Source organism: Phascolarctos cinereus, unplaced genomic scaffold, assembly GCF_003287225.1.
Source record: "Phascolarctos cinereus isolate Bilbo 61053 unplaced genomic scaffold, phaCin_HiC Scaffold_9;HRSCAF=440, whole genome shotgun sequence".
Classification (NCBI taxonomy): domain Eukaryota; kingdom Metazoa; phylum Chordata; class Mammalia; order Diprotodontia; family Phascolarctidae; genus Phascolarctos; species Phascolarctos cinereus.
Window position 1 is genome coordinate 6,063,565 of NW_027556402.1, and position 27,988 is coordinate 6,091,552.

General features: G+C 45.1%; 1 protein-coding gene and 1 long non-coding RNA gene across 4 annotated transcripts in view; one reads left to right on the forward strand and one right to left on the reverse strand.

Annotated features, from left to right (window-relative positions):
• The window catches only part of SEC24D (SEC24 homolog D, COPII component), a 116,486-nt gene extending 103,160 nt beyond the window's left edge, over positions 1–13,326 (reverse strand). The window contains exons 1-2 of one of the 3 annotated variants that reach the window (XM_078148706.1): positions 13,181–13,326; positions 5,657–5,819 (exon numbers count right to left, since the gene is read on the reverse strand). In XM_078148706.1, the coding sequence (XP_078004832.1) occupies positions 5,657–5,777 (121 nt within the window). In that variant the 5' untranslated portion in view covers positions 5,778–5,819; positions 13,181–13,326. Of the gene's footprint in view, positions 1–5,656; positions 5,820–12,921; positions 13,008–13,180 lie in introns of those variants that run through there. The other 2 variants (XM_021008281.2, XM_021008282.2) reach the window with 2 other exon arrangements.
• LOC144455400 (uncharacterized) lies at positions 12,942–23,888 on the forward strand. The gene is made up of 2 exons (XR_013484142.1): positions 12,942–13,031; positions 23,482–23,888. It is a non-coding gene; the product is annotated as an uncharacterized LOC144455400 (long non-coding RNA).
• Positions 23,889–27,988: the final 4,100 nt, after the last annotated feature.

Genomic DNA, 27,988 nt, shown 5'->3' on the forward strand with positions numbered 1-27,988 from the left:
TCCCTCCCTCCCTTCCTTCCTTCCTTCCTTCTTTCCTTCCTCCCTTCCTTCCTTCCTTCCTTCCTTCCTTCCTTCCTTCCTTCCTTCCTTCCTCCCTTCCTTCCTTCCTTCCTCCTCCTTCCTTTTCCTTCCTTCCTTCCTTCCTTCCTTCCTTCCTTCCTTCCTTCCTTCCTTCCTTCCTTCCTTCCTTCCTTCCTTCTTTCCTTCCTTCCTTCCTTCCTTCCTTCCTTCCTTCCTTCCTTCCTTCCTTCCTTCCTTCCTTCCTTCCTTCCTTCCTTCCTTCCTTCCTTCTTTCCTTCTTCCTTCCTTCCTTCCTTCCTTCCTTCCTTCCTTCTTTCCTTCCTCCCTTCCTTCCTTCCTTCTTTCCTTCCTTCCTTCTTTCCTTCCTCCCTCCCTCCCTTTAGTTAATCAAACTGGACTAACTGCAGAAAGGCAACAAGGAGTAGAGAAGAGGGTCCTGGATTGTGGAGTCCAAGGATCTGGGTTCGAATCCCAGCTCAGCTTCTTACCACCGCTGTGACCAGGGGAAAATCACTCCCCATCTCGATGCCTCAGCTTCCTTTTCTGTGGACTGGGGCTGGTCCAGATGGTCTTGAAGCCTCACTGCTAAACTCTAATAATTATTTGCTGAATGGAACGGAATAGAATACAATTTACTTGTCCCCCATCTGTATCCAACATTTCCCCACCATCTGGGCTTTTTTGCCCTCATCTCCACATGAAATCTCTATGGCCTGGATATAAAGCTACCTCTTCCAAGAAGCCTTACGTGACTGCCCAGAAACGCCCCTTCCCTCCTCAGTCTTGGCATGGTACTCCATTTTCACATCTTAGGATCTCTCTTGTGTCACAGGTACAAGGTCATAGTTCAAGTGCTGGAAGTAACCTTTGAGAGTGCCTATTTTAAGACCGACCCTCATTTTACAGATGAGGAAGCTGAGGCCCAGGGAGGTTGACTGATTTGCCCAATGTCACAGAACTAGTAAAGGACAGAGCTGGGATTCCGACTCGGGTCCACAGGGACTGCAGTTTGGGGTTCTTCCCACTGAATCACATTGTATCTCTGGGGAATGCCTCCTTATCAGACCCTGAGTACCCACCTTAGTGCTCTCCACATACATCACTAAATAAACGTTGGTTGAATTGAAAAGTGCATGGATGCACGCACATCTTTGCATGTGTTCATGTATATATACACACATATTTACTAAAGTAATATATATTCTTGTACTTATGTACTAGCATACCATACAATAAATGTAAATATATGCATTGTTGAGTCATTTCAATCATGTCTGACTTTTTGGGTTTTCTTGGCATTATGGATGTATTTTATATACATATATTTCGATATACATATGCATATATACACATAGCTATGTATATAAGCATGTATATAGATGCATGTGTGTTTATATATACATATATGCATATACACATATTATATATGGTAAATGTATTAGGCTCTACGGAAGTAGCCACTGAAACATTTCCATAGTAGATCAGAATACAAGTTTAGCAAAATGAGCCTATGAAAAAAGTTCTGAGCCCTAGAAGCTAGAAAGGAGCCAACCTTGGTCTTGGAGACAGTTTTGGGTCTCCCTTGTGGCCCCCCTCCTACACAGCCATCCAACCCCAAAATCAGTCAGCTAACAAGTATTTATCAAGTGCTTCCTGTGGATGAGGCAGATAATGTTCAACAACAACAAAACAGATGTGAAAGAAATGTACAGGTGGTGGAGAATGGAATTCAGTTCTCCAAGAATCCTTGATAGTTTTTAAGCTTGGAAGTGTAATTTCTTGGGTGGAGGGAATCGTAGGGAGGAAACTCTCATTTCAGATCAGTCTCTATTTTGCAACTAATTTTGTCTGGAGTCACTGAGGGCTCAAGTGACTTGCCTAGATCAGGCCACAGTGAGTGCCACAGCTGGTGCTGGACCCCAGTCCTTGCCCCTATCCATCATACCACACTGCCTCTTGGGTACCTCGTGATTCTCCAGAGGATCTGGAGGAAATCACAGTTTAACAATGTGATAGATAAGTGTTTAACAGAGACTCTTTGGGGTCAGGGCCCAAATCTCCACACGGTTGCCAAACTGATCTTCCTAAAGTAGCATCTGACCCTGCTACCCTCTACTCCATAAACTCAATAGCTCCCTCTCCCCTATAGACTAAAACAGAATTCTTCTGTTTGGCATTTAAAACCCTTCACAATCTAGCCTCAGTCTATCTGTTCCAGGCTTGTTTCATACTTCCTCCCTCTTCTACCCCTTGACCTCCACTGAGCACACCCTACGTTTGAGACAACCTTTGTTACCTTTGTATGCCCAGTACCTAGCAAACAGTTGGTACTTAATAAATGCTTGGTGAAGTCTCTTTAATTTTCTTTGTGGTGCACCTAGCCTGGTGTCACGTGTAAGTAATAAAAATCTTTTAAGAGCAGCAGTTTTCATTCACCAGTGGCTCGTTTCCAACCCTGATCTTTGTACTAACCACGCATTTTTCTAAAAGTCTTCAGAAGGGAAGGGGAGGAGGGGCTAGAGATGTTCATGTTTGTTGTTGGGGTTTTAGGTTTCTGGCTTTGGCAAATTTCCCTCTTATTAACATGACCATGTATTTGAGTTTTCCTGGGATTGGCCTCATTTATGAAAATGAAATCTTGCAAAAATATGTTCCCGGAAGCTAATTTTAATATGGCAGCAATGTACCCACGTGGGCAAAGGAAAATGGTTGGATTCACCAATATTCGAAGCACAGAATTTTACCCCTGCTCTCTCAGTGAGAAGCAGCAGAATGTCTGGAGAAGTACCACCAAGGCCACCAGAAGTCCTGAATATTGGCCAGTCCCCTTTCTGCTATGTGCTGCTATGTGACCCTAGCCAAGTCACTTAACCTCTCAGTGCTCAAGGCAATTTGCTAAGAATAAGTTGCAGAGAAGATGATAGCCTGCACTTGGGAGTTCTCATATCAGTGAAATCACAGCTCCTGTCTTATCAGCAGCAAAAGAAGAGAGGGGAGCCTAGGAACTTTGGGCAGGTAGGTGGTGAAATGGATAGCGCACTGGGCTTGGAATCAGGAAGATTCATCTTCCTGGTTTAAATCAGGCCTCAGACATTTACTGGCAGTGTGACTCTGGGCAAGTCACTTGACCCTCTTTGCCTCAGCTTCCCCATCTGTCAAATGAGCTGGAGAAGGAAATGGCCAGCATCTTTGCCAAGAAAACCCCAAATGGGTCACGGAGAGTCAGACACGACTGAAATAACCGAACAACTGCCTAAAGATGACAGTGTTTCGAAGGACTGTGAACGGGAGCTGGGGGAGATGCTGCAGGCTTGTTTAAATAGAAACCCAGCTGCAGGATCTGATTAAGGTGAGAAGAAAGAAGGGATGTGGGCTGTGGCAGGCTAACCTGCCTTAAAGTCTGCTGGAAGGGCTGCATTTGCACCATGCTACCACTGAGAGCACCTGAAGACAAGATGAGCAGAGATTGTTTCTGCTGCAAGTTTGTTGAAACTAGCATTTATAGGGCTTTACAAATCTTCAATGAGTTTTACAAATATCACCTCATTTGATCCTCACAACAACCTGGAGAAGTCAGTATTCCCATTTTACAGATGAGGAAAATGACTCAGACAGAGGTTAAGTGACTCGCCCAGGGTCACACAGCTACTAAGTGCCTGAGGTTACACTTGAACTCAGGCCTTCCTGACTCCAGCACTCTCTCCACTGTGTCACCTCTACCACCTCACCTACCTGCCCATGACTAGTATTGTCTCCTTACTCTTCGCCTCTGTCAGCAGTACAGTCCAGAGGAAAGGCAGTCGGATTGAGAGTCAGAGGATGTGGGTGTGAATCCCCCTTCCGCCACATATGACCTGGCAGTGGGGAGGAAGTGGCCTTGGGAATGTCATTCTCAGTTTCCTCTTTTGTGAAATACGGGAATTGGACTAGATGACTCCTGAGGCCTCTTCCAGGTCTCAATTCTACGGTCCTGGTCCCTCTAGGGACAAACAGAACATGTCTCATCATTCTTCCCTTTGAATATGTGCAGGGAGAAGTGTCACGCTAGCTAGACATCTGCCTCCTTTGTTCTATCCTCATATGGCAGGACTTTGAAGTTCTGTAGTAGGGACAAAATTCCAGCTCTGTCACGTCGATGACCTTTCCCCTGCCTGGTCCCTTCCTCCCATTCCTTCCTCTTTGGGGGGGGTCATTGTCTCTCCCTTTAGACTGTAAGCTCTTGAGACCTGAACTGCCTTTTTATTAATCAATAAATTTATTAATCAACCACTAACTTATTAATAAATTCATTAATACTAAATTGTCATATAGCTATATCATGTAACATATTATACAATATATAACTATGCAATTCTATGTAATTATAGTTGTTATTGTTATATAATTAATGATGTATTATATAATATACAGTTATGCAAATTATATATTTTTATTATATAACGAAGGAGGCAACTACATGGCTCAATGGATAGAGTGCTGGGCCTAGAGTCAAGAAGATCTGAATTCAAATCCAGCCTCAGACACTAACTAGCTAGGTGACCCTGGGCAAGTCACTTAACCTCTATTTGTCTTAATCCACTGGAGAAGAAAATGGCAAACCACGCCAGTATGTTTGCCATGGAAACCCCATGAACAGTATGGTTCACGGGGTCATGAAGAGTCGGACACCACTCCACACCTGAACAACAACAAAATTATATCATCATGTGATATAACTCTACAATAATGAATGATATATTTTAAGATTACATGCTATACAGTTATATATAATTTTATAGTTCTATTATATAATAATTAGTGTGTTGTATGTAATAATGCTATGTTATGTAACTATGTAATAATGAATGATTATGAATTAATTAATTTATTAATAGTACTTAGGACAATGCCTGGTGCTTAACAAATTTTTCTTGGATTTACTGGATTGCTTATTTGAGGTCACTTTACATCTTTGTCAAGTCTGGGGGCTGGGCCAGCTGAGTTATTGAATGCCTTCCAGCTGCCCTCAACCTTGGATCCCATGGCCTTGCGGCATGCCCTCCACTAGACACTTTCCAGCCCATCAAGGTCTTTGAAAAATGCAGCCCATAAAAGTGAACACAATCACCCATAGTGTTCAGCACCTAGGGGGACAGGGATGGGATGGGACCCGGGAAGTCAATGATGCAGGGGACTTCCAGATGAAGAAACTCCCTCTCCCAGCATGCATCAGGACCTTTTCTGCAATCTATGGTCTTCAAGAGCCACCCAGGACCCTGAGAGGTTAGGGAATTTGCCCAGGGTCACTCTTTCAGCATGTGTCAGGACTCAGAATTGAGCCAAGGTCTTCTGGGCTCTGAGACTGACTCTATCCATCAGGTCATGCTGCCTCTCACTTGGCACGTAGTAAGAGCTTAGGAAACATTTTTCATTTAGATCTGAGCATCTGCATCTGAACAGAGCAGAGCACAGCAGAACTATGCCCTCCACAGTCCCTGGAGACAGCTCTCTGTCTTGCTGGTGCCTAAGAGGGCTCTAGATTCCTTGACTGGCATATCATACTATTGACTCTCATTAAGCTTACAGTCCATTCAAATCCTCAGATCTTTTGCAAAATCTCTACTCTTCATAAATGAACTAACATGATCCATGTTACCTGCTGGCGGGGCTGAGTGTGATGGGTCACCATAATGTCCACGAAGAGGTGGGGAGAGTGCCCCCATTCCAGGCTGGGGCTGGGAGTATGGAGGGGTAGCGACGTAACCTTGTTGGCTCATGGTGAAAGTTATCTCATTCCAGATCACAGGTTTCTTCTAAGGCTGAAACAGGAAAAAGACAACATCAGACTCAAGGGCTGGGTCATTCTGCTCCTAAAGGAAATGGACATTCTGCAGAAGTTCTAAGGACACTGCTGGGGATCTGGGGACATCATTACATCCTTTTATCCTTGAGCATCCTCCATTTCATTACAGCTGCTGCAGAGCAAAAAGGCCAGATGACTACTACTAAACAGCAAACATGCATTAAGTTCCCACTGTTTATCGAGTTTATCGAGTATTCTGTGGGTGCCTGGAACATACAAAGGCCCTTCCCTCTAGGAGCTTACAGCCTAATAGGGAGGATATAGGAATAGTGGTGGCACAGCTACCTTCCAAGCAGTTGACCTTGATTTAATTTCTGGCCAATACATATTTTTTTTAAGGCAGCTAGATGGTTCAGTGGATAGAGTGCTGGGCCCAGAGTCTGGAATACCTGAGTTCAAATCCCCTTTCAGATACTCCCTAGCTGTGTGACCCTGGGCTTAAGTGACTTAACTTAACCTCTGTTTGCCTTGATTTTCTTATCTATAAAATGGGCTGGAGAAGGAAATGACAAACCACTCCAGTATCTTTGCCAGGAAAACCACACATAGGGTTAAGAAGAGTAGGACATGACTGAACGACAGTACTAACAATGACAAGGCAGGACACGAGGAATGATACAAGGTACTTAAATTCTTCAAAACTCCAGGCTTTCATTGCTGGGAGAAAATTCTCTTCTGAGGCAGACTGTGACTGAGAAGGAAGGCTTTGTGCCAAAAGAGTCATCACCCCGAGGCCCACCCGGGCATGCATCTATATGGACCACATTCTTCCTTCTCTTTTGAGGAAATTAAAAAAGAGTTTATTAAGTATGCCAAGACTGCAAGCACCGGAGCCAGCCTAGACCTCATTCTGATAAACGAGGGAGGACCTGCTGGGTTGTAAATGATGGGAACCTTCAGTTAATTCATCCACAGGCATTCATAAGTTCATTGATAAGTCACACACAGAACTAAGTGCTAGGGATTCAAAGAAAGGTCAAATCAATTCCTGCCCTCAGGGAGCTTACCTTTTAATGGAGGACATATCATGTTCCATAGATACATGAGTATATATAAACTGTTATAAGGTAACCTGGGAGATGGGGAGAGACACCAGCAGGTGGAAAAACCAGGAAAAACCTCCTGAAGAAGGTGTAATTCGGGCTGAGGTTTGAGCGAAGCCAAAGATTCTGGGAGGTGGGAGAGCATTCCCAGCAGGGAGAAATAACCAATTTATCTTAGAATGTGTGATGAGGAAGAGGAATCTCAGCCACAGTCTGACTGGCACCCTAGCTAGGATCCAGTGGATTAAAATTCTGTAGGAGAAGTCAGCCCAGGAGAGACAGAAACTCTGGAACTGAATTCTGAAGACACACAAGGCAAAGGAAAAACAAGAGTTGTCCGAAGGAGGGAAGGAAGGAAGGAAGATAGAAGAAAGGAAGGAAAATAGGAAGGAAAGAAAGAAGAAAGGAAAGAAGGAAGTATTTCTTAAGTATAAACTATATGCCAGGTACTACGCTAAGCACTTTTACAAATATCTCATTTAATCCTGACAAGAACCCTGGGAGATAGGTGCTATTATTATCCCCTTTTTACAGATGAGGAAACTGAGGCAGACAGCGGTAAAGTGACTTGCCCAGGATCACACAGCTATTAAGTGTCTAAGGCTTGATCTGAACTCAGATCTTCCTGACTCCAGCTCCAGCACTCTATCCACCGTACCATGTAACTGCCTCTAAAAAAGGGAACTCATCAACCATCAGACAACTTATTAGGGGCAGCGACATGGTACACTGGGTAGAGTGCTATGTGTGGAGTCAGGAAGACCTGAGTTCAACTATGGTCTCAGATGCTATTTGTGTGATCCTAGGCAAGTCACTTAACCTGTTTGCCTCAGTTTTCCCACATGTAAAATGGGGATGATAATAATAACATCTACTTCCTAGGGTTGTTGTAAGGATAAATCAAGTGAGATAGTTGGCATGTAGTAAGTGTTATGCAAATGTTAGCTATTTTTTTTTTAGTATTAGCTTAGATTTTTAAAAGACATGTACAGAAGGGAGAAGCAGGGGCAACTGAGGATGAACAAAGACATGTGGCAGAGACTTGTGAGCAGAATGTCCAAGAATTCTGGCCTGGAAGAAGCTGAGACTGGAGGAGAGACTCTGAACAACAAAAAGGGTGGGGGTCGTGGAGCTAGAATGGGGGAATGAGGTGGCTCCCAGATGGGAGAAGAGAGAGGACCCTGCTCATGAGGGCGGGGCAGTGGGAATGGGGGCAGAGAAAGGGCAGAATGGTTCAACTCTTGTACTGATTACCTTTTCCACCAATGAGAGCAATCTTTGATCTAGAAAGGACAGAAACAAAATGTCTCATAGTGACTGACACCCAAGATAAGTAGAGAGATCATTCCTGGGCACTTGGCTTCCCTTGTTGGGCCTAAAGTAACAGGTCCAAACCGACTTCATCCACTGCTACGGAAAGAGGCGCTTGCTAAGTCACTGTCAAACATCTCTGAGAGATCTTGGAGAACCAGATAATTACTGTCCCCCCCCCCCCCCACCAAATTAGAGAGAATATATGTCCCAATGTTTTAAAAGGAAAGAGAATAGAGTCAATACATGGTAGGCCACTGACTGGTTCCTGGCAAACTTAGAAAATGCACTATTAAAGGGACAGGTGGTGAAGGAAGTGATGAGGACAGAGTCATCATGGCTTCAGAAACGACAAACGCCAGACTAACCTCGCTTCCTCTTTCGCCTAGGGTTACTGGTCTGGCAGATCAGCCAAGTCAAATAGAAACAGCCTATCTGGATTTTAGCAGGCCTTTGACAAAGTCTCTCTAGGCTATTCTTGGGGACAAGGTGGAGTGATATAGACTGACAGAACAATTCATCGAATTATAACCTGGTCAAATGGCTCAAAAACAATCATTGGCGATTCAATGTCAACTGGCTGTTAATGGGCCTAAGAAGATGCAGAAGGAGCCCTCCACTGGAGCTTCCTGGGGACGTGTGCTTGGCCATGTGCTGTCTAACACTTTTACCAAGGACTCAGATGAAGACCTAGATAAAGGTCTAGATCAGGGCTTCTGAAACTTTTTCCATTCATGACCCACAGTTTAAGAAGCACTGGCTAGATGGTATGTGCATCTAATTGACAAAAACCACATTGCTGGGGCAGGGGATAGCTGATAAACTGAATGGCAGAGGGAGGGTTCAAACAGATCTCCACAGCTTACAGGGGTGGGGAATCTGTGGCCTTAAGGCCTTTTGACTGAGTCCAAGTTTTACAGAACAAATCCTCTTATTAAGGAGATTGGTTCTGGGGAGTTTGGATTCAGTCAAAGAGTTGCACCCAAGGACCTAGAAGGCCATGGGTTCCCCACTCCTGGATTGAATCAAATCAGATGAAGCTGAATAGAGATAAATATAAAGACTTCTTATCGCTGCGTGGAAAAAAAGCAAAAATAAAAACAAAAAAAACTGTCACAAGTACAAGATGTCGGGGTGCATGGCTAGACAGCAGATCATTTGACAAAGGTTCAGGGTCTTTGGTGGGTTACTAACTCAACATGAATCAACAGTGTGATATGGAAGTCAAAAAAGCTAACCCAACCTGAGGGGTTTTCATGGGGCTCAAGACTAGAGAAATAGCACCGTCCACCCCGATCAGACATCTAGAGCACTGTGTTTAGCTCTGGGTGCCATATTTTGGGAAAGACATCGCTAAGCTAAAAAGCATCCAGAGAAAACCAAGCCAGATGGTTCATACCAAATGAAGAGCTTTGAAATGAAATGGGGCCACTTTAACTTGAAAAAGAGACTCCAGGGGATATGACAGTTGTCACCCAACTACAGAAGAATAAATATTGACCTGCTTTTCTGAAAGGAAAGGGAATAGAGTCTTTAAATGGTAGGTCAAAGAGTTTGACTTTGATTCCTGGCATTATTAAAAGGATAGTTGGTGAAATCCAGTATTTGGAGGACTGACACATACAAGAAGGATTGGACTTGCTCGACTGGGCCCCAGAAAGCAGGGCTAGGAGCAATGGGTAGGAACAATAAAGAAGCAAACTGAGGCTCAAGTCATGGGAAAAAAAACCTTTCTAACAATGAGAGCTGTTCTAAAGGAGACAGTGGGTGCCTGCTTATTGGAGGTCCTCAGAGGAAGGCTGAATGCCTCCTTAGCAGGTGTGTGGAAGTGGGGATTTTTATGCAAGTGTGGGATTCAGGTAGATCAGGGGTGGAGAACCTGCAGCCTTAAGGCCACATCTAGGTTCTTAAAGGAGGCCTTTTGACTGAATCCAAATTTTACAGAACAAATCCTTTAAAATTAGGATTCATTCCAAAGACTGCACTGAAGGACCTAGAAAGCCACATGTGGCCTTAAGGCTGCAAGTTTCCCAGCCCTGGGCTAGGCAGACTCTGAGGTCCTTTCTGTCTCTGAATTTACGTGATTCTGTGAATGCGGAAGAAATTAAGGATTCTCAGTATCAAAGGCTACAGGGTTCAGAGCTTGGAGACACCTTGGGGATCACCAAGTCCAACACTTCCATTTTATCAATGAAGAAACTGAAAACATTGGCCCAGGGTACGCAGCCAGGGGGCCCAGTGGATAGAGTGTTGGGCCTGGAGTCAGGAGGACCTGAGTTCAAATCCAGCCTCACACACTTACTAGCTGTGTGACCCTGGGCAAGTCACTTAATCCTTTCTGCCTCAGTTTCCTTATCTGTGAAATAGAGAAGGAAATGACAAACCACTCCAGTATCTTTGCCAAGAAAACCCCAAATGGAGTCATGAAGAGTGGGCCGCAACTGAAAGGACTGAACAACATAAGTAAAAGCTGGGACTTCAAACATAGGTCAGCTGGAGGCTTATTCCACCCTTCCATAATAGTGGTGAGTCAATGTTATGGGTCACAGCTTGGACAAATCAGAGGGCAGATTATAATCAGTCTTCAGCTATCCACAGTCTTCCTAAGTAAAGTAAACAGCAGTGATGCCTACTGGTTACAGCACTGGTCTGGGTGGGTGGGGTATAACAGCCTTTCAAATACTTTCTAGCTGTGCATATCACAACCTCTTTGAATCGCTTCCCAGCCTGCTGTAAGAAAGGTATTTGGCCGGTCTTAAAACCTACAGAAAGGTCAATTAAGAACTTGCCAGGAAGATGTTAATTTCTCCATTATGCATAAAATGATGCTTGGTTTACATGGAAGTCTACAGAAGGCCAGGTAGAGGAAAAGTGAAATTCTGTAATGACCATTTACTGTTTGGATCCCATTAGGATTCTCCTCAAGAACTGGACTTCCATTTACCCCATGGGCAGAACAGGGGCACAGGGAAACATGCAAATCTTGGCTCTGCCACTGACTACCTGTGCAACATTGGGTTGACTTCCCCCCTCATGGCCTCAGTTTCTGCATCTGTAAATTAAAGAGCTTGAGCCAATTTTCCCTTCCAGCTTTAAATCTGTGATCCTAAAATCTTTTCTGGTTTTCACAAAAATAAGAGCCATTTCTATGTTGATGAAGAATCTATTTTGTGGTATAGTTGAAGATGAAGCGTACAGGGCTTCTAGAGGCCTGAGTTCTGGTCTTGGCCTGCCATTCAGAAAGCCCACTTCACGTGTGTGCCTCAGTTTCCCCATCTTTAAAATAAGAGTGATTTTTAGAGCTCTTTCTGATCTCAAGATCTTGTATTTCTTCTAAAAAGCTTCTCCCTCCTCTGACTCCATGACCTGTAGGCACAACAACAGAAGCCCTTCCCATCATATGTAACTGTTTCCTTAGATTTAAAGCTCTTCTTAGATTTGGATCCGGATTTGGACCATACACCCTCATTTTTACGGTTTCTGAGGCTCAGAGAGGGTAAGGGATGGCGCAAGGTTATTCAGAGAGTAAGTAGCTGAGCTAGGATTTCAAAATCAGCCACCTGGTTCCATATCAGGGGTTCTAATCATGGAGTACAAGGGATTTGAGGATGCCTGTGAACTTGGACTGGAAAAAAAATGACATCTTGATTTTCACTAACCTTCAGCTGCCTTTCTAATTCACTGAATCTCATTTTCTGCATTTCAAACCTCTTTTCTGAGAAGGGGCCCAGAGGTTTCTCCCAGCCTGCCTCAGGGATGCACAACACAAAGATGGTGAAGGACCTCTGTCTAGAGAAGCCAGGCTCTTCCCAGATCACCAGCTGTAGCCTTCTTGGGAAGGCTCTTAGAAATCAGATTCCTGCTCAGGAGATGGTGGGGGGGCCGGGCATCCTTAACATTCCGAGCCTAAAATACCCCCTCCCCCCGTTTGTTTGCCTGTAGTATTACTCCACACTCCAGCACCGTGATCAGCTAGCAGCATTACAAGTCGATTTCCTTCCCTTCCATCCAAGAAGCAAACGTGACCAGCTGTGGACAAGACCGAAGGCCTGTTTGCCTTGTCCTTCGTTGGGGACAGTATCTTCCCTCCTCCCACTATTTAGAAGACAGGGAGACGTGGCAGTCTGAGCTTTAGTCAAGCCTATCCAACGGGGCACCTCCGAGCAGAGCCGGCCAGGACACACCCCTGGTCGTCCGTCCCCCAGTCCACCGGCCGGCTTCAGCTGTTGCCGACTGAAGTTGTCACCGGGAGCCCGGGATGCCTCTCGCAAGTGCACAGGAAGGGGCTGGCATCCTGCTCCAGTGCAAGTGGGGGAACTTTGCTTCCTCTCTCGCCCAGTGCAGTCTGCCACGTCAAACTTCCCGGCGCATCACACACACACACACACACACACACACACACACTGACATACACACACTGACCCATACACACAGCGAGTTAACACGGAGTATCCTGACTCAGCGGGAAATAGGCATGCAGGCAAAGAGATCCCCGAAGGGGAATCCTCGGAGGGAAGAGGCCTCCAGCCCCCGGGATCCCCGGGCGCCCTCGGACCCCGAAAGCCACGCAACCGTTTCGGTAGCGGATCTCAGAGCATTACAGTCACAACCCCCGATCGTGACAGTGACTCCAATAGCCTCGTATTCCAAGGAAAAGCTGGGGGTGGGGGTGGGAGGAGCCCATGGGTGTCATGGAAGGAGGACCTGGGTTCGAATTTCGGCTCCGACTGCTCGACCTTGGGCAAGCGTCTGGGCCTCAGTTTCTCCCTCCGTAACAAGAAGGCGCGGACCCGGCGATCTCCGAGCCCTCGGAGGTACGTGCCGCCGCAGGGAGCTCGGGACACCGGGGATCCAGGAGCAAGGAGAAGGGCGGGGGCCCCCACATCGCTGTCGAGCTGCAGCCGGGGCCCCCGGGCTGCGCGGGGCGCGGGGAGCGGGCGGGGGGCCCGCCGGGGCTGCCTACCTGGCTGGCTGCGGCCGCTCGGCTCCGCTCCGCTCCTGGCCCGCTGCGGCTGCCGCGCTCTCCTCCGCGCACACCCCCGCCCACCAGCCCGCCCGCCGGCTCGCTCGCCGGGGCAGGGAGTGCCACGTCAAAGCCTGCCCTGCCCGAGGCCGCGGCTGCAGGAGAGCGCGCGCGTGCCCGGCGCGGGGCCCTGCCGGCGGAGGCCGCGCGCGCGCGAGCCCACCGCCCCCCACCCCCCCGCCGCTGCGCCTGCGGAGCGAGCCGGGAGCGAGCCGAGGAGCGAGAGCGCGCGCCGGCGAGGGCGCTCCTCTTCCCCTCCCCCCTCCTCCTCCTCTTCCTCTCTTCCCCCTCCTTCTCCTCCCAGTTTTCTCCTATCCCTTCTCCTCGCCTCCCCCTTCTTCCTCTTCCTCCTCTCATCCTTCTCTTTCTCTCTCCCTCTCTCCCTCCCCTTCCCCTCCTCCTCATCCTCCCCCTCTTCCTCCCCTTCTACCCCTCTTCTCCTCCTCCCCTCCTCATCATCCTCCCCACGCCCTCCTGCTTATCCTCCCCCTTCTCCTCTTCTTCCTCCCCTTCTACCCCTCTTCCCCTCCTCCTCCTCTTCCTCTCTTCCCCCTCCTTCTCCTGCCTGTTTTCTCCTACCCCTTCTCCTTGCCTCCCCCTTCCTCCTCTTCCTCCTCTCATCCTTCTTTTTCTCTCTCCCTCCCCTTCTCCTTCCCCTCCTCTCTGAAGTTCTCTGAACATCCGACACCTCACCTATAAAAGGAGGCCAAACTCAATGCCCTCCAAGGTCCCCTTGCCTCAAAATCTCTGATTTTATGTGATTTGGAGCAAATCCCTTCCTCTCTCAGGGCCTCAGTTTCCTGATATGGAAAAGGAAGCTGGACCAAATGCCCTTTAGGCTCCCTTTGAGCTCCCTCTCTGGCTATGTCCCTGTGTCCATCCTCAGGAAAGGCTTGGGTGAGAGCTCCCATGCTACATTTCACATGTATCCCTAAGGAGTTACTTTTGAGATAGATTCTGTTCAAGAGGAGACATTGTTACTCCCAGGAGGAGGCTCAAAGTTATAGAGCTGAGAAGAGTCAAGGCAGCAGCATACAGGGTGGACAAACACTAGGCTCAGTGAAGAGAGAGAATGGTAGTACAGGTGCTCTTAGAAAATGGCCAATCCAAGCCCCTCACTTCTTCAGAGGAGGAAATGGATAACCAGAGAGAATAAGACTTCATCTTCATCAACAAGAAGCATTGAGTAAGTGCCTACTATGTGCCGGGTATGGGCTATGTATTGGAGACATAAAGACAGACAGAGCAATGACCCCAGCCTTTCAGGACCTCCCAGGCTAATGGTGAGACAACCTGCAAGCAACCATGTATATGCAAGCTAACCACGGGAGGAATGGGAGGGGCGCTCATAGGAAAGGCCCAAGCAGTACCGGGTAGGGGAGGAAGACTTCTGTAGTCATGGAACCCGAGCAGGCTGGGATGTGGGCCAACCCTTTTATTTTCGAGACTGGCTCAGTATTACTCAGGAAGTGAGTGGCATAGTCACAACTTCAGCAGAGGCCCTCTGGCTGCACACCCAGGACTCTTTGCCATCACACTTCAGCTACCTACAAACGACTTGGCAACTGTAGACAATGAAGATTGGGCTTCAGAGTGGGTGGCAGGCCTCCAGCTGAGGGGTTGCTATGCACACATTCTAGGTTTAAGAAGCGGAATCCGTGTGTGAGTTTTGGAGCCACACAACTTCTGATGTGGCTGAGAAATTGGAAATGAAGGTAGCTGAAGTGAAACTTAGGAACTGATCTCTCCGATATCTTGTTCTAGAATCTGGGTTATACTGGGTTTCGACCCATGCCCAGTTGGGATAAGTAGCTACTCTATGGTGGGGGTGGTTCAGCCAGGTAGTTACAAAAAATCAAAAACTGATGACCATTAGGACATACCAGTATCTCTTTTAATGCAAGAGGTGATGGAATTTGGATGAACAAAAGAGTTTGTGGATTAGTCTCTTATTAAAGGCATTTGACAAATTCTGTTTATCATCTGAAGATGTCCACAGAAAAAAAGTAACAGAACGTAGCATTTTCAGATGGATCCTATTTAATGTATGTAGCAGTTCTACAGATGTGACATGAAAAGAGGCTGGGATTTGGAGTCAGAAGATGGGATCTCCCATCCTAGCTTTACCACACTTTACCTGTTTGACCTTAGGAAAGTCTCGATCTCTCTGTATTCATCTGTAGAATGGAAGGGTTAGACCAGATGGCCCCTAGGGCCCCTCCTTCTAGCCCTCCTAGGACCTCAGATCTAGAACTGAAAGGAACCTGAGATGCCATCTAGTCTAAATCCTCATTTTTCTCATGGGGGAACTGAGGCCTAGAGAGTGGAATGCATTGCCCAAGGTGGCAGGTTCTGTAACTCCCAAAGTAGCATTCGTTCCGCTGTACCATGAGCTCCATCTATGACCTGATAACCCTTTGTATAGTATATGTAGATGATGTGCCTAGCCCATCATCAGCAGGTCCTCTGAGTAGTTCCTCCAACAGTGTTCATGTAGTGAGGTGGTACAAAGGGTAAAACAATGGAGGATCTGAGTTCAGCTCGATTCAGACACTTCTTAGCTAGGTCAGATGCTGACTTTTCTGGGCAAGTCAATTAACCTCTCCGTTCCTCAGTCTCCTCATCTCTAAAATGGTGATAATAATAGTACCTACTTCCCAGGGTTGTTGTAAGAATCAAATAAGATAGCATATGTGAAGTATTTTACAAATCTATTTTTAAAATTAATTTTTGTTATGATTTTATTTCCAGGCTATCTCCCTCACTCTCTCCTCTGTACTAGAGAAGGCCACCATTTGGCAGATATATAAATATATGTAAAACCATACTATGCATATTTCTATTTATCAGTTCTTTCTCTGGAGGATAGCTTCTCCCTTCATAGGTCCTTCATAGTTGATCTGAGTGTTTGTAATACTCAAAATAACTTGGTCATTCATAATTATTCTTTGAACAATAGTGCTGTTACTATATACGTCATTCTCTTGGTCGTGCCCATTTCACTTTTCATTATTTCATGTCGTCTTTCCATGTTTTTCTAAAATCAACCGTCTCATCATTGTTTACAGCACGATAGTATTCCATCACAATCATATACCACAACTTATTTAGCCATTCCCCAGTTGATGGGCATCCCCTCAATTTCTAGTTCTTTCCCACCACGGAGAGAGCTGCTATAAATATTTTAGAACTTATAGGTTCTTTTCCTTTTTTGCTGATGTGTTTTTGCAAATCTTAAAACACTATATAAAGGCTAGTTATAATTATTGGTATTTATCCCTTCATACTATCTTGTCTAGTTCTTTAGGTATGTGAAACATGCTTAAATGTTGTGAAACAACCCCCATTGATATGGAGTAAGTATATCATAGAGTTATGGCATCCCAGAATTTGATCTTACCCAACCCATGGTTCTTTCTATAGCTCCTTGCAAAAGCGGTTACCCAGTTTTTTCCTGAATATCTACAATGATTGGGGAAGCCACACCCTCACAAGATGTGCTATTCCAATTTGGAAAGCTCTAATCCTTAAAATGTTCTTCTTTATACTGAATCAAAATTTCCCTCTCTGTATCAATCATCTGTTAGTATTGGTTCATTCAACTGGGGCCATGCAGAATAAATCTAATCTCTGTTCTACCTGACATCCTTTCAAAGATATGGGGTTAATCATGATCCCCCCCAATAAAGAAGCTTCTTCAGGCTAAACATCCCCAGTTCTTCTGCATGAAAGGGTGGGGATTCCTAATTTGTCTAAAGCACACAAGGCCTAGTCTTCAGAATCAATCAAAGGTGTAAACTAGGTTCAAATAAGTCTCTAATCAATTTTGGAGGCCCGAGGTGCTTTGATCATTGGATGAAAATAAATAACACCACATAGGAATTATCTCCTAATTGGCTGAAAGGATCAAACAGACCTCTAGGCCTGTGTACATCAAAGCAAGCCAGTTCTGAACTGAGTATTCCAAGCAGGAACAAGCAGCAGTGGTTCAACAAGCAGGAGTGGTCCTAGGAGGAAGGGAGGAGGGAAGAGGGAGGAGGGAGGAGGGAGGAGGGAGGAGGGAGGAGAGAGTTTCTCTCCCACCCTCACTGACCCAGGGATGATCTTGTGAACTGGGCAAGGTTGGAAGATCTGGAGTTCCCCTTGCCTGGCAGCAGGAGCCAGGCAAACAACCACACTGAGAAAAGACAACTTCTGGGCTTTACAAGAACACCAGCCCTCTAAGCACCCCACACTGTGCTACACCTTACCATGAATTTCATGAGGACTCCACAAAGGGGAAAACAAGAATTTCTGATAATCAGGGGCTGTGAGTTTCCTCATTGGCCACAGGAGCTCTCTAATTTTAAGCCTGCTGTCCCCTGGGACATTCTGGGGCCCCAGGAAAGAGTGTTTTTTCTTTTTCCTTTCTTCTTTTTGAGGGGAATAGGGAGAATGACATTGATGTAACAACTGTCCTTGCTATATTTTCCTAGCAAATGTCTTTTTTTCCTAAAAATTAACTAACTTGGGTCAGCAAATTGGTAATTGATGAGGACTATATCATATGGGAGCTTATGGACAGCAAAAATAGAAATGATAACTCAAGATTCATGAGAGGAGGTGTGGTCAGCTACACTCCACAGAATCAACCTGCCAGCGCTAGTGGGGGATTGGTAGATGTCCTAATGTGGGTGCTGTACTCATAGGGTGTGGTTTGCAGTTACCCTACCATTCTGGTCTCTGTCCTTTGGACGTGTTCAGCACATCACTTCCCTTCCTAAATGTGGTCCAAAGAACTGGACAGAGTGTTCCAGGTATGGCCTGCCCAGGACAGAGTGGAGTGGAATTCCCTCATTCTGAATGTTATAGTAATTCTATTAATTCACCTTGAGGTAGTAGAAAAGAGAGCTCATCTGGAGTCGTCCAGATCTTTCCACTGCCCAGCTTGTGGCTGTGGATGAGGTCCTTCTCTCTGGGCTTTAGTTTCCTTATATTTAGAATGAAGGCGTTAGAGCAGATCTCTAGGCCCTGTCAAGCTCTACAATCCTACAATTCTAAGGTGGCATCAGCCTTTTGGGATAACTCAGCATCACATTGATGACCCCTACTGACTCAGCAGGCAGGCTACCAAAACCTTCGGGGGCCCCCCCTCACAGAAAGTGCTGTTAAATCAGGTTCTCTCCTTTGGGTGAGTGTTGCAGGTGACTTTTCTGAGGGACCCATATTTGTGCTAATTCAATTACATGCTACTCATTTGTCCCATTTTCCCATTTGGTTTGTCTCAAGTTTTCAAGTCCACATCTTGGCTCTGTCCAAACGGTTAGCTATTCCTGCCAGCTTTGCATCACGCACGCACATGTAATAAAGCATGTCATTGATGGCTCAATAAATATTACTGATGGAATTAAAAAAAGCACGGATTAAGCACTTATAGTGTACCCAGCACAGTGCTAAGCACTGAGGTTACAAACAGAGTGAGCTCACTTTCTAATCAGGGAGACAGCTCATAGAGGGGGTATCAGCTACAGGGCAAATGGAAAGGCCCAGTCAGTGGTCCTTAGGATACAGCAACAGGCTAGATGACAAAGCCCAGGTATTCTTAGGATGCTGCAGGAAGGACACAAAAGCACCTTTATTAAGCACCTAGTATGTGCCAGGCACTGTGCTAAGCACATTTGATCCTCACAACTACTCTGGGAAAGAACGATGGAGTCTGAATGCAGATCGAAGCTGACTATTTTCCCTGTATTTTTTTTCATGGTTTTTCTTTTTTTTAGTCTGTTTTCTCTTTCACAAGATGACTAATATGGAAATGTGTTTTACATGATTGCACATATATAACCTATATCAAATTGCTTACTATCTTAGGGAGGGGAAAGGAGTTGGAGGGAAGGAGAAAATTGAGAACTCAAAATTTTTTTTAGAAATGAATGTTAAAAATTGTCTTTATATGTAACTGGAAAAAATACTATTAAATACTACTCTGGAAGGTGGATGCTTTTATGATCCTCATTTTAGAGATTAAGTGACTTGTCCAGGGTCACACAGTTAGTAAGTGTCTGAGGCCAGATTTGAACTCAAATTTTCCTGCTTCAGGCCCAGTGTTCAATATACTGTGCACCTATGATAGCAGGTCGGATGGCAGTGTCTAAGGGTTCAGAGGGCTCCACATCAAGGCATCTAAGGCCCCAGTGCTTCTCCATTTGACTAGAAAGGTTATAGATGGTGATTGCCTCCTCATTCAAGTGGTATGAGCAGCCATATCCCCAACTAATGACAATGTAAGGGGATTGTGACCCCAAGGGTTGGAGTGGAGAAGGACTTTGAGGGTGTGGATGGGAGGAGGTCAGCATTCAGTTGAGAAGGATGTCCAATACCTAATAAGAACTGGGTTATAGGGTCTGGGGCAGGGCCTTGGTCCTGCTGGGCCTTAGAATATATGTGGCTACAAGAGATTTGGGGCAGAAGAGGAGAAGGGTCTTGGATGTTTCCATATAGCCCCTATTCCTGCATGCAACATTGGGAAAAAAGCGTTAACAGAACAGGGCAAAGGCACACACCTCCATCTAGACTTCTCGTCTATTAATCAACAAACTCATTCATTCTTTCTACCAGTTTTGAATCTGCCTAACTTTACTCTCTCATCCATACCCCATTTCTCTGTCTTGTTCACAAAGAAATCATGAGAGACTTTATTAGATGTCTTGATGAAATCAAGATAGATGAAGCCTGAAGCATTCTGCTAATCTTCTGGTCTAGTAACAATGTCAAAGAAAGAAATTAGATTAGACTAGCATGGCTTCATTTTAATGACTGTGTGTTGGTTCTGTGTGTTTACTGCTGCCCTTTCTTTTTTTTCTTTTCTTTTTTTTTTTAGGCAATTGGGATTAAGTGACTTGCGCAGGGTCACACAGCTAGTAAGTGTCAAGTGTTTGGTCTGAGGCCGGATTTGAACTCAGGTCCTCCTGACTTCAGGGCCGGTGCTTTATCCACTGCGCCTAGCTGCCCCCACTGTGCCACCTAGCTGTCCCCACTGTGCCACCTAGCTGCCCCTACTTCTGCCCTTTCTTAGAGTCCACAAGCCATGTGTTTAACAGGCCATTCTGAAATTTGGCCTGCAATCAGCATAGGGCTTATTCATTTGTAGTTTATGAAATCCATTCTCTTTCCCACGTCCAAGTGTTTTTATGGCTGCCCATATGTGAGGAAGTCACAGTCTAAATTTGTGTTTGGGGGTCATAGATTACAAACGGGAAGGAAACTCTGGGGTCTAGTCCATCTCCTTTGTTATGGAGATGAGGGAACTTGGGCAAAGTGAGGTTAGGTACCAGGCCCAGGGTCACACAGAGAGGAAGTCCACCAGTCACCCAGCTGCCATGGGTCAGAGGACAGAGCTGAGCTCATCTCCAACCACCACAGCTGGTACTCCATCCACACTCTACAAACTGCCATTTTGTGGTGCCTTTACTTTTTTTGGTTGGGTCTCTTGAGTTTTCTAAATCATTTGCAATTTTAAAGTATTTAGTTTCTATCTGTGTTTTAATCAATATATCAGACTTCTGGTGTCAAAACTTCTTTGAGTGATATGAATGACTAATTCTGTGACTTAACAGTCTTAAAAGAGAGTTTCTCAGGACATCGAGGTTAAGTAACTTGCCCAAGGTCACACATGTTAAAATGTTCAGTAGATTTGATAGCTCCCCTCTCCCTTTAAGAATTCCTTATTCTTAAGCCAAGAAACAGTTTGACTTATAAAGAGAACAGTTTTACCCCAAATGGGGCTTAATTGATGTTATTGAATGAAATTTATTGAATTAAACCCATAAGGCCTACAGAACTGGTGAGAGTCTTATTACAGTCTGAGCTCAAGGCTTAGATGGAGACAGAACCCTAGAAAAGAAAGGTATGTAGGGAGCTGTGAATATAATCTGAGTTGGAAAGGACCCCAGAGGTTATCTATTCCAACCCCCTCATTTTTTAGATGAGGAAAAACAGTGGCCCAGGGAGAGTGAAGTGACTTACCCAAGGTCATGCATCTGGGAATTGCCCTTGGGTACAATGGAGCACAGAGGCAGTTAGGTGGCTCAGTGGATAGAGTTGAGTCAGAAAGACTTGAGTTCAAATCCAGCCTCAGATACTAGCTATGTGACCCTGGGCAAGTCACTTAACCTCTGTTTGCCTTAATCCACTGGAGAAGGAAATGGCAAAACACTCCAGTATCTTTGCCAAGAAAACCCCATCGACAGCATTGGCGTGCTATTGTCCCCAGGGTCACAAAGAGTCAGACGTGCCTGAACAGCAACAGCGTGGGAGCCTGCTGAATAAGCTCACGAGAACGATTGTTCAATTTCCACTGGGAACGTTCATACCTTAGAAATGGGCACATGCTGAACATCAGGGCTTGATTCATTGCTTTGTTGCTTATCTAGACTTCAGAAAGCGAAGGGGAAAATCTTACTAATGCACATTAACTTTCAGTGTGTCTTGTGCATGGCTTCCCCCAGGAGAAGGAGTTATTAAACACTTACCAGCACTGCCCTGTGAGAACCTTGGACTCCAGATACATATAAAACAGCTGCCTTCCCCTCTGCTGTGCATCCCTCCACCACTCGAGGCTGACTCCTCTTAAGCCCCACAGAAAGGTCCAGCCCAGCGCTGGTCTCACAGACCATCCTGCCCTTAGATAAGGGGTGGGAAAAGCCTGGAGGTAGTGTTAGCAGATCCAGGTTTGGATCCTGAACCTCCCCCCCCCCAGCTGTGCTAAGAACAAACACTGTGACATTGAGGAAGCCACTTTTTCTCTCTAGCCTAGGTTTCATCTCTAAAATGGGGGTAATAATGTTTCAGCTACCCACCTCACAAGTGTTCGTGAGGATCACACTATGCCAATTTAAAGTGGCTAGATAAATGTGAGCTCTTACCAACATGAAGATCTCCTTCTGAGTCAATCATTCCAGTTTCTCAGGAAGATGGTGATGATCTTTTGCCCTAGTGAGTAATTAGGTGTCCAGGGTGAATACGTGGACATCAAGGAGCTCAGAGGTACTGGAGGTCAGGGCAAGGCAGAGACCAGCAGACAAAATGTGTGAAATGGAAATAAAGCTTGTCTCCAGCAGGAACAGGAAGGCATACTATGTATATGATGATGAGGAGAACATGAGAGGAAGCCTGGAAAATGGGGAGTGAGATGTGGGCTTAGATCCCATCTCAGGCAGATACAAGCCTTGTGGCCCTGGCTGACTCTCTCCAGGCCCTAGGCAACAATAAGGCTAAAAGTTGCAGAGAAGGTGTCAACCTGAATTGATAGGGTTAGTTTCCTCACCTGGGGGTTCCCTCTAGCAAGGAAGTCGGAGTCCCAATCCCTATTTTTAAAAGTGCTCTAGAGGGGTGGAGTATGCTGGAACCAACTTAAACTGACTTTAGAAAACCGATAATTAATTTTCTGTGTGAGTGTTTTACACCTTAAAAATCAGGAAATATTATGTATTGGGGCTTTATTTATTTTGTGGACTGTCTAGATTTAAGAAAGTGATGAAGAAATGTTAATAATGCAGATAAGAGTGTGCTGGGTATACTTTCCTCCCCCCCCCCCAGCTAGTTGTTAAATATTTACCGGCACACAATTGAAGGGCGTGATATGGGGGTCATACAAAAGGGCAATGTTTTACAATTGGATGTAGACATTAAACACTTAGTCACCTTCAACAAACATTTAGAAAGTCCCTACCATGGCCAAAGGCCTATGCTGAGGACATGAAGATGCCCCCCACCCAATCTGCTAGAACTTTGCCTGTAGGATGACCTCTTTCTGTTCTCTCACAGGTACATAGTTATCCATATGTTGTCTCCACCGCTAAAATGGGTGCTCCTAGAGGCAAGGACTGCTTTGGCCATTCTTGTATTCTCAGTGCTTGGCACAGTGCCTGGCACATAGGAAGTATGTAATAAACTCTTGTTGACTGACTCTGGGAAAGACAGTGATGTTGAAATAAGACGAGAAAGGTAGGTTTGGATAAGTTTGGAGGGACTCTGAATGCCAAGCTAAGGAGTTCATATTTTATTCTGCTCCAACAAGGAAAATGAATTTCTTTCCTGTTAAATGATCTCTTTAAACACAGAATAAGAAGATAAAAGGAATAATAAGGGGATAGTTTTTCTCCCTTATCTTTTCAGCCTGAGAAATGTTTTAATAAGAGACCTGTTTTAATCACATCCTTATGGTTTTCTGGCTTCTCTTTTGACTTGTTTCTTTGATCCAGACATACTTTACCAGCATCACACAAAATCCCTGAGTTGGAAGGGACTTCAGAGCCATGGATCCAAATCTGCATGAGTCCCAGCTACCAGCTATTTAACAAGCAGCCATCCAACTTTGTATGGGGGCCTCCAGTGAGAGAGGACCAGCTATTCCCAAAGGCAGCATCTTCCACTTTGGAGAGCTCTAAGAGTGAAGATGTTGTTCCTTGGCCATTTTCTCAACTTCCACCCACTTCTTTTTTTTTGATGTATATTTTTTCACATTTATTTATTTTATTTTTAATTTATGGAATAAAACAAGCATTTCCATAATGTAGTATAGTAAGAAAAATGATTGTACATGAAACTGCAAATCTACAATACACAACTTGCTATCCTTTTTAAATATATAATAAAGTCATCATGTAAATTTCTTTTTTTTCTTCTACTTCCCACTCTAGACATGACTGCCCTTAAACACAAATAGGTATACATGTGTAAAATTTTTCTATACATACTTCTATTTATCAGTCCTTTCTCTAGATGCAGATAGCATCTTTCTTCATATGTCCTTTACAGCTAATTTGGATATTTGTAATAGTCAAAATGACTTATTCGCTCAAAGTCGTTCTTGAAACAATATTGCTGTTACTGTATACAACGTTCTCTTGGTTCTGCTCATGCTCTTCATTCTTTCATGCAAATCTTGCCATGTTTTTTCCTAAGCTTATTGAGTCATCATTTCTTATAGCACAGCAGTATTCCCTCACAATCATGTACTACAGCTTGTTCAGCCATTCCCCAATGGAAGGGCATCCCTGCAATTTCCAGCTTTTTGCTACCGTAAAGAGAGCTGCTATAAACATTTTAAAAACATATGGGTTCATCCATTTCTTCTAGTCCTGTCCTCTGGGATCTAGCAGAAAAAAGTGTAATCTCTTTTCCAAGTGACATCATTAAATTTTTAAAGACAGATGTCATGACTACCTTCCCCCTCCTCAAAATAAAATCTCTTCTTTTCCTGACTCAGTATCCCCCTGTTTCTCCACCTGATCCTCGTGTGTCCTGATTTTGAGACCCTTCACCATTGCAGTTGTTTCTCGGGCTTCCCTCTAGCTCATCAATGTCTGACATTCCTCTCCTGGCTGTAGTCTTGCCTCTCCTGACTTTCTCTTTCTCTGCCCTGCATGGTAGAGGTCCCTCGCCCGCAACCCTGACTTTACAGTTTCCTTTTGCCTGCTGTCTTCTCTTGCCAGACTGTCTTTTTACCGGTATTTGTACTCCCAGCACTTAGAATAGTGTCAGTCACATTGTAAGCACTTAATCCATGCTCGTTGACTTCCTAAAATATGGCACCCAGAACTGAACATGATGCTCCAGGAATGCTTAGACTCGTCGCAGTAGGGTCCATCACCTCATTCCTGGAAAGGGTGCCCCTTCTCAGGGAAGCCAAAGATCTCTTCTTCTAGAAGACTGGCCCGGAAGGGCCATGGTTCTTATTGCTTAGGAAATGGAGCCGCATCCAATTCCATGACATCATCCTTGAAATAAAAGGAGAAACAGGACTTTCGGCCTTTCATTGACAGATGCATGAGACCTCTGTGCAGCATCCGACCCTGCTCAATGGCCTGTCCTCTCCCATACTCTTTTTATAACCCTGTTCTTTCCTGCTTCCTTTCCTACTGGCATGGCCTCTCTTACCCAGTGTCCTCTGCTGGATCATCATTCGTATCCTCCTCCCCCCAACTGTTGTTAAACCCCAAATCCTCTTCTTTGGGTCCTCTTCTCCCTTCTCATTTTGTCTCTTGGTGACCTCATCAGTTCCCATCTATGCAGATCATTCCAGTATCTAGACATCCATGTTAGATTTCTTCTGCCCCCCCAGGCCTACATCACCAGTTATCCATTGGACATTCTTACCTGGCTAGCCCAGAGACGTTTGAAACCCAATGTGTCCCAAACTTTCCCCTCGTCCTAACTGTTCTACTTCATTTAAGGGTCTCTTCTCATCACTCAGGAGTCATCCTCTGCTCTCCATTCTCCCTCACCCTACGTATCTGCTCAGTTGCCAAACCTCATCAATTCTACCTTCACCATCTCTCTCAACTACCTCCTTTTCTCTCCACTTATGTAACCAACACCCTAGTACAGGCCATCCTCACCCCCTATGTTGACTATATTGCAAGTAGCTTTCTAACTGGCCTAGCATCTCCCCTCTCCAATCCATCCTCCACTCAGATGCCAAAATCATGTTCCTAAAACACAAGCCAGGCCATGTCACTCCCCTGTCTAAGAAGCTTCAGTGGCATCCTCTTTCCTCTAGGATAAAATGCAAACTCCTCAGTGTGGCACTTAATGCCTTTCATAATCTGGCTCCAGCCCCTACCTTTACATGGTCATTGAACAACACTCTCAGGTGGTCTCTTTTCCAGTTGCTCACAATGCTTGGGGCATGCCCATCCATCCCTTGTCTTTGTGCCTTTGCTCTGGCTGTCCCACACACCCATGCACCCTCTCCTCACTTGCCCCCTAGCTTTCTCCACCACTTAGTCCAAGTGCTTCCTCCTTTCATGGTCTATCTTCCACCAACAGCTGCTAGTGCCACCATCCCCCCAGAAACTACTTTGTATTAAATGTGTATGTAACAGGCCATTGGCCATGCCCACAAGGGACAGTCAGCAAGCATTTCTTAAGTACCAGCCATGTACAAGGCACTATGCTAAGCTCTGGGATGGTGATTCAGGAGATTTGAGAGGAAATAGCCACTGTCATTGGTGGAGTGGGAATGAGCTGAGCTTCACTGCCAAATTTGCCCATGCACCCACTTTTGGACAATAGGCTGAGCAAGCAGGAAGAAAGAAAAGAGGACACGGAGTCTGGAGAGGCATGGCTGACTGCAGATGGGAGGCTTCTGGAGGCAGAGTCCAATGAGGAGGCTATCTGATGGTCCACCTGGGAGGTGATTGAGTCTGGACTGTCTTGGTGATGTGAAAGTGGAGGAAAGGGGCCAGAAAAGAGGTACTTTGATAGAAATGATAAGACCTGATTGCTAATTGGACTGAAAATATTTAATGATAATGCCAAGAATGTGAATCTGTCTGGGTGACAGGAAGGATGGTGGCAGAAGAGGAATGAAGAAGTTATGAAGGAAACAAGCATTTATTAAGTGCTTAGCATTACCAGGCAATTTACAAATAGTGTCTTGTCTGATATCTCACAACAACCCTGGGAAAAAAGGTACTATTATTATCTCCATTTTATGGTTGAAGAAACTTGGGCAAACAAATGCTAAGTGACTTGCAGGTTGACAGGGTCACACATGTTGAGTTTAAGATACCTATGGGACATCTGGTCAGAAATATCCAATTAGTATGTGGTGATGTGGGACTGGAGTGCAGGAGAAAAATTAGCATTATACATGTGTACATCAAAGAGTCATCTACAGAGAGATGACAGTGTGGAGCCATGGAGAGAGGAAGCCTATGATGCCAGCAACGTTAATGGCAGACCAAGAATTCCTTCTTTCCCCATCTCCTCTCTCTCTCTCCTGAGAGGAAGCCAAATGTCCCTGAGGGCTGTTTGCCGGCTTGAACATCTTTATTTCCTTCTGGGCTAGAGAAGCTTAGTGTGTCTTGTTAAATATTCACCATGATGAAAAAAAAATTGGTCAACATAACTTAGCAGCTGTACTTTACTCATGGCTCAGATAAAGAAAAGAAAGGAAGAGAGAAAAGAACATTCCCTGTTTGGAGACAGGAGTCTGGCTACGGGATCAACAGAAGCTGATCTGGGGGCTCGGAGAAAACTTAGAACAGATGGAAATAAGGGAAAGCCCATTATTGGACTGTGCAGAACTGGCAACAAATTCAAAATTCCAATGCCTCTAAAAGTGAGATTGTGAGCCGGTGAGAACAGCAGCCTTCAAGGGAATAAAATAAACATGGTCCTTCCTCTCCGCTTTTTCATTGGCAGTGATCGTTTGACACAGCAGAGTCTGAAAAGCAAGCCATACTCCATAGGGGGATGGGAAGATTACTCGGAAAGAAGAAATCAAGCTCTTGAGAAGGAGCAATCTGGAACTATGCCCTAAAAATGACTAAGTTGGGCACACTCCTTGACCCACTGATGCCACTAGGTCTATACAATATATAAGGCAAAGAAGGAGGAAAAGGACTCCCTGTGGACAAAGATATTTATGGAAGCTCTTTCTGAAGTGTCAAAGAAGTGGAAAATAAAAAGGAGTCTATAAATTGGGCAATGGGTGAACAAATTACGGTATATGAATATAATAGAAATGATTGTTCCATCAGAAATAATGATGGAACCATTTCAGGGAAAACAAGGAAGATTTGTATGAACTTATGCCGAATGAAGAGAGTAGAACCAGGGGAATAATTTAACAACCATGTTGTAGAATTGCTTTTTTTTTTTTGCTTTTTGGTGAATCAGTTGGGGTTAAGTGACTTGCCCAGGGTCACACAGCTAATAAGTGTCAAGTGTCTGAGGCTGGATTTGAATTCAGGTCCTCTT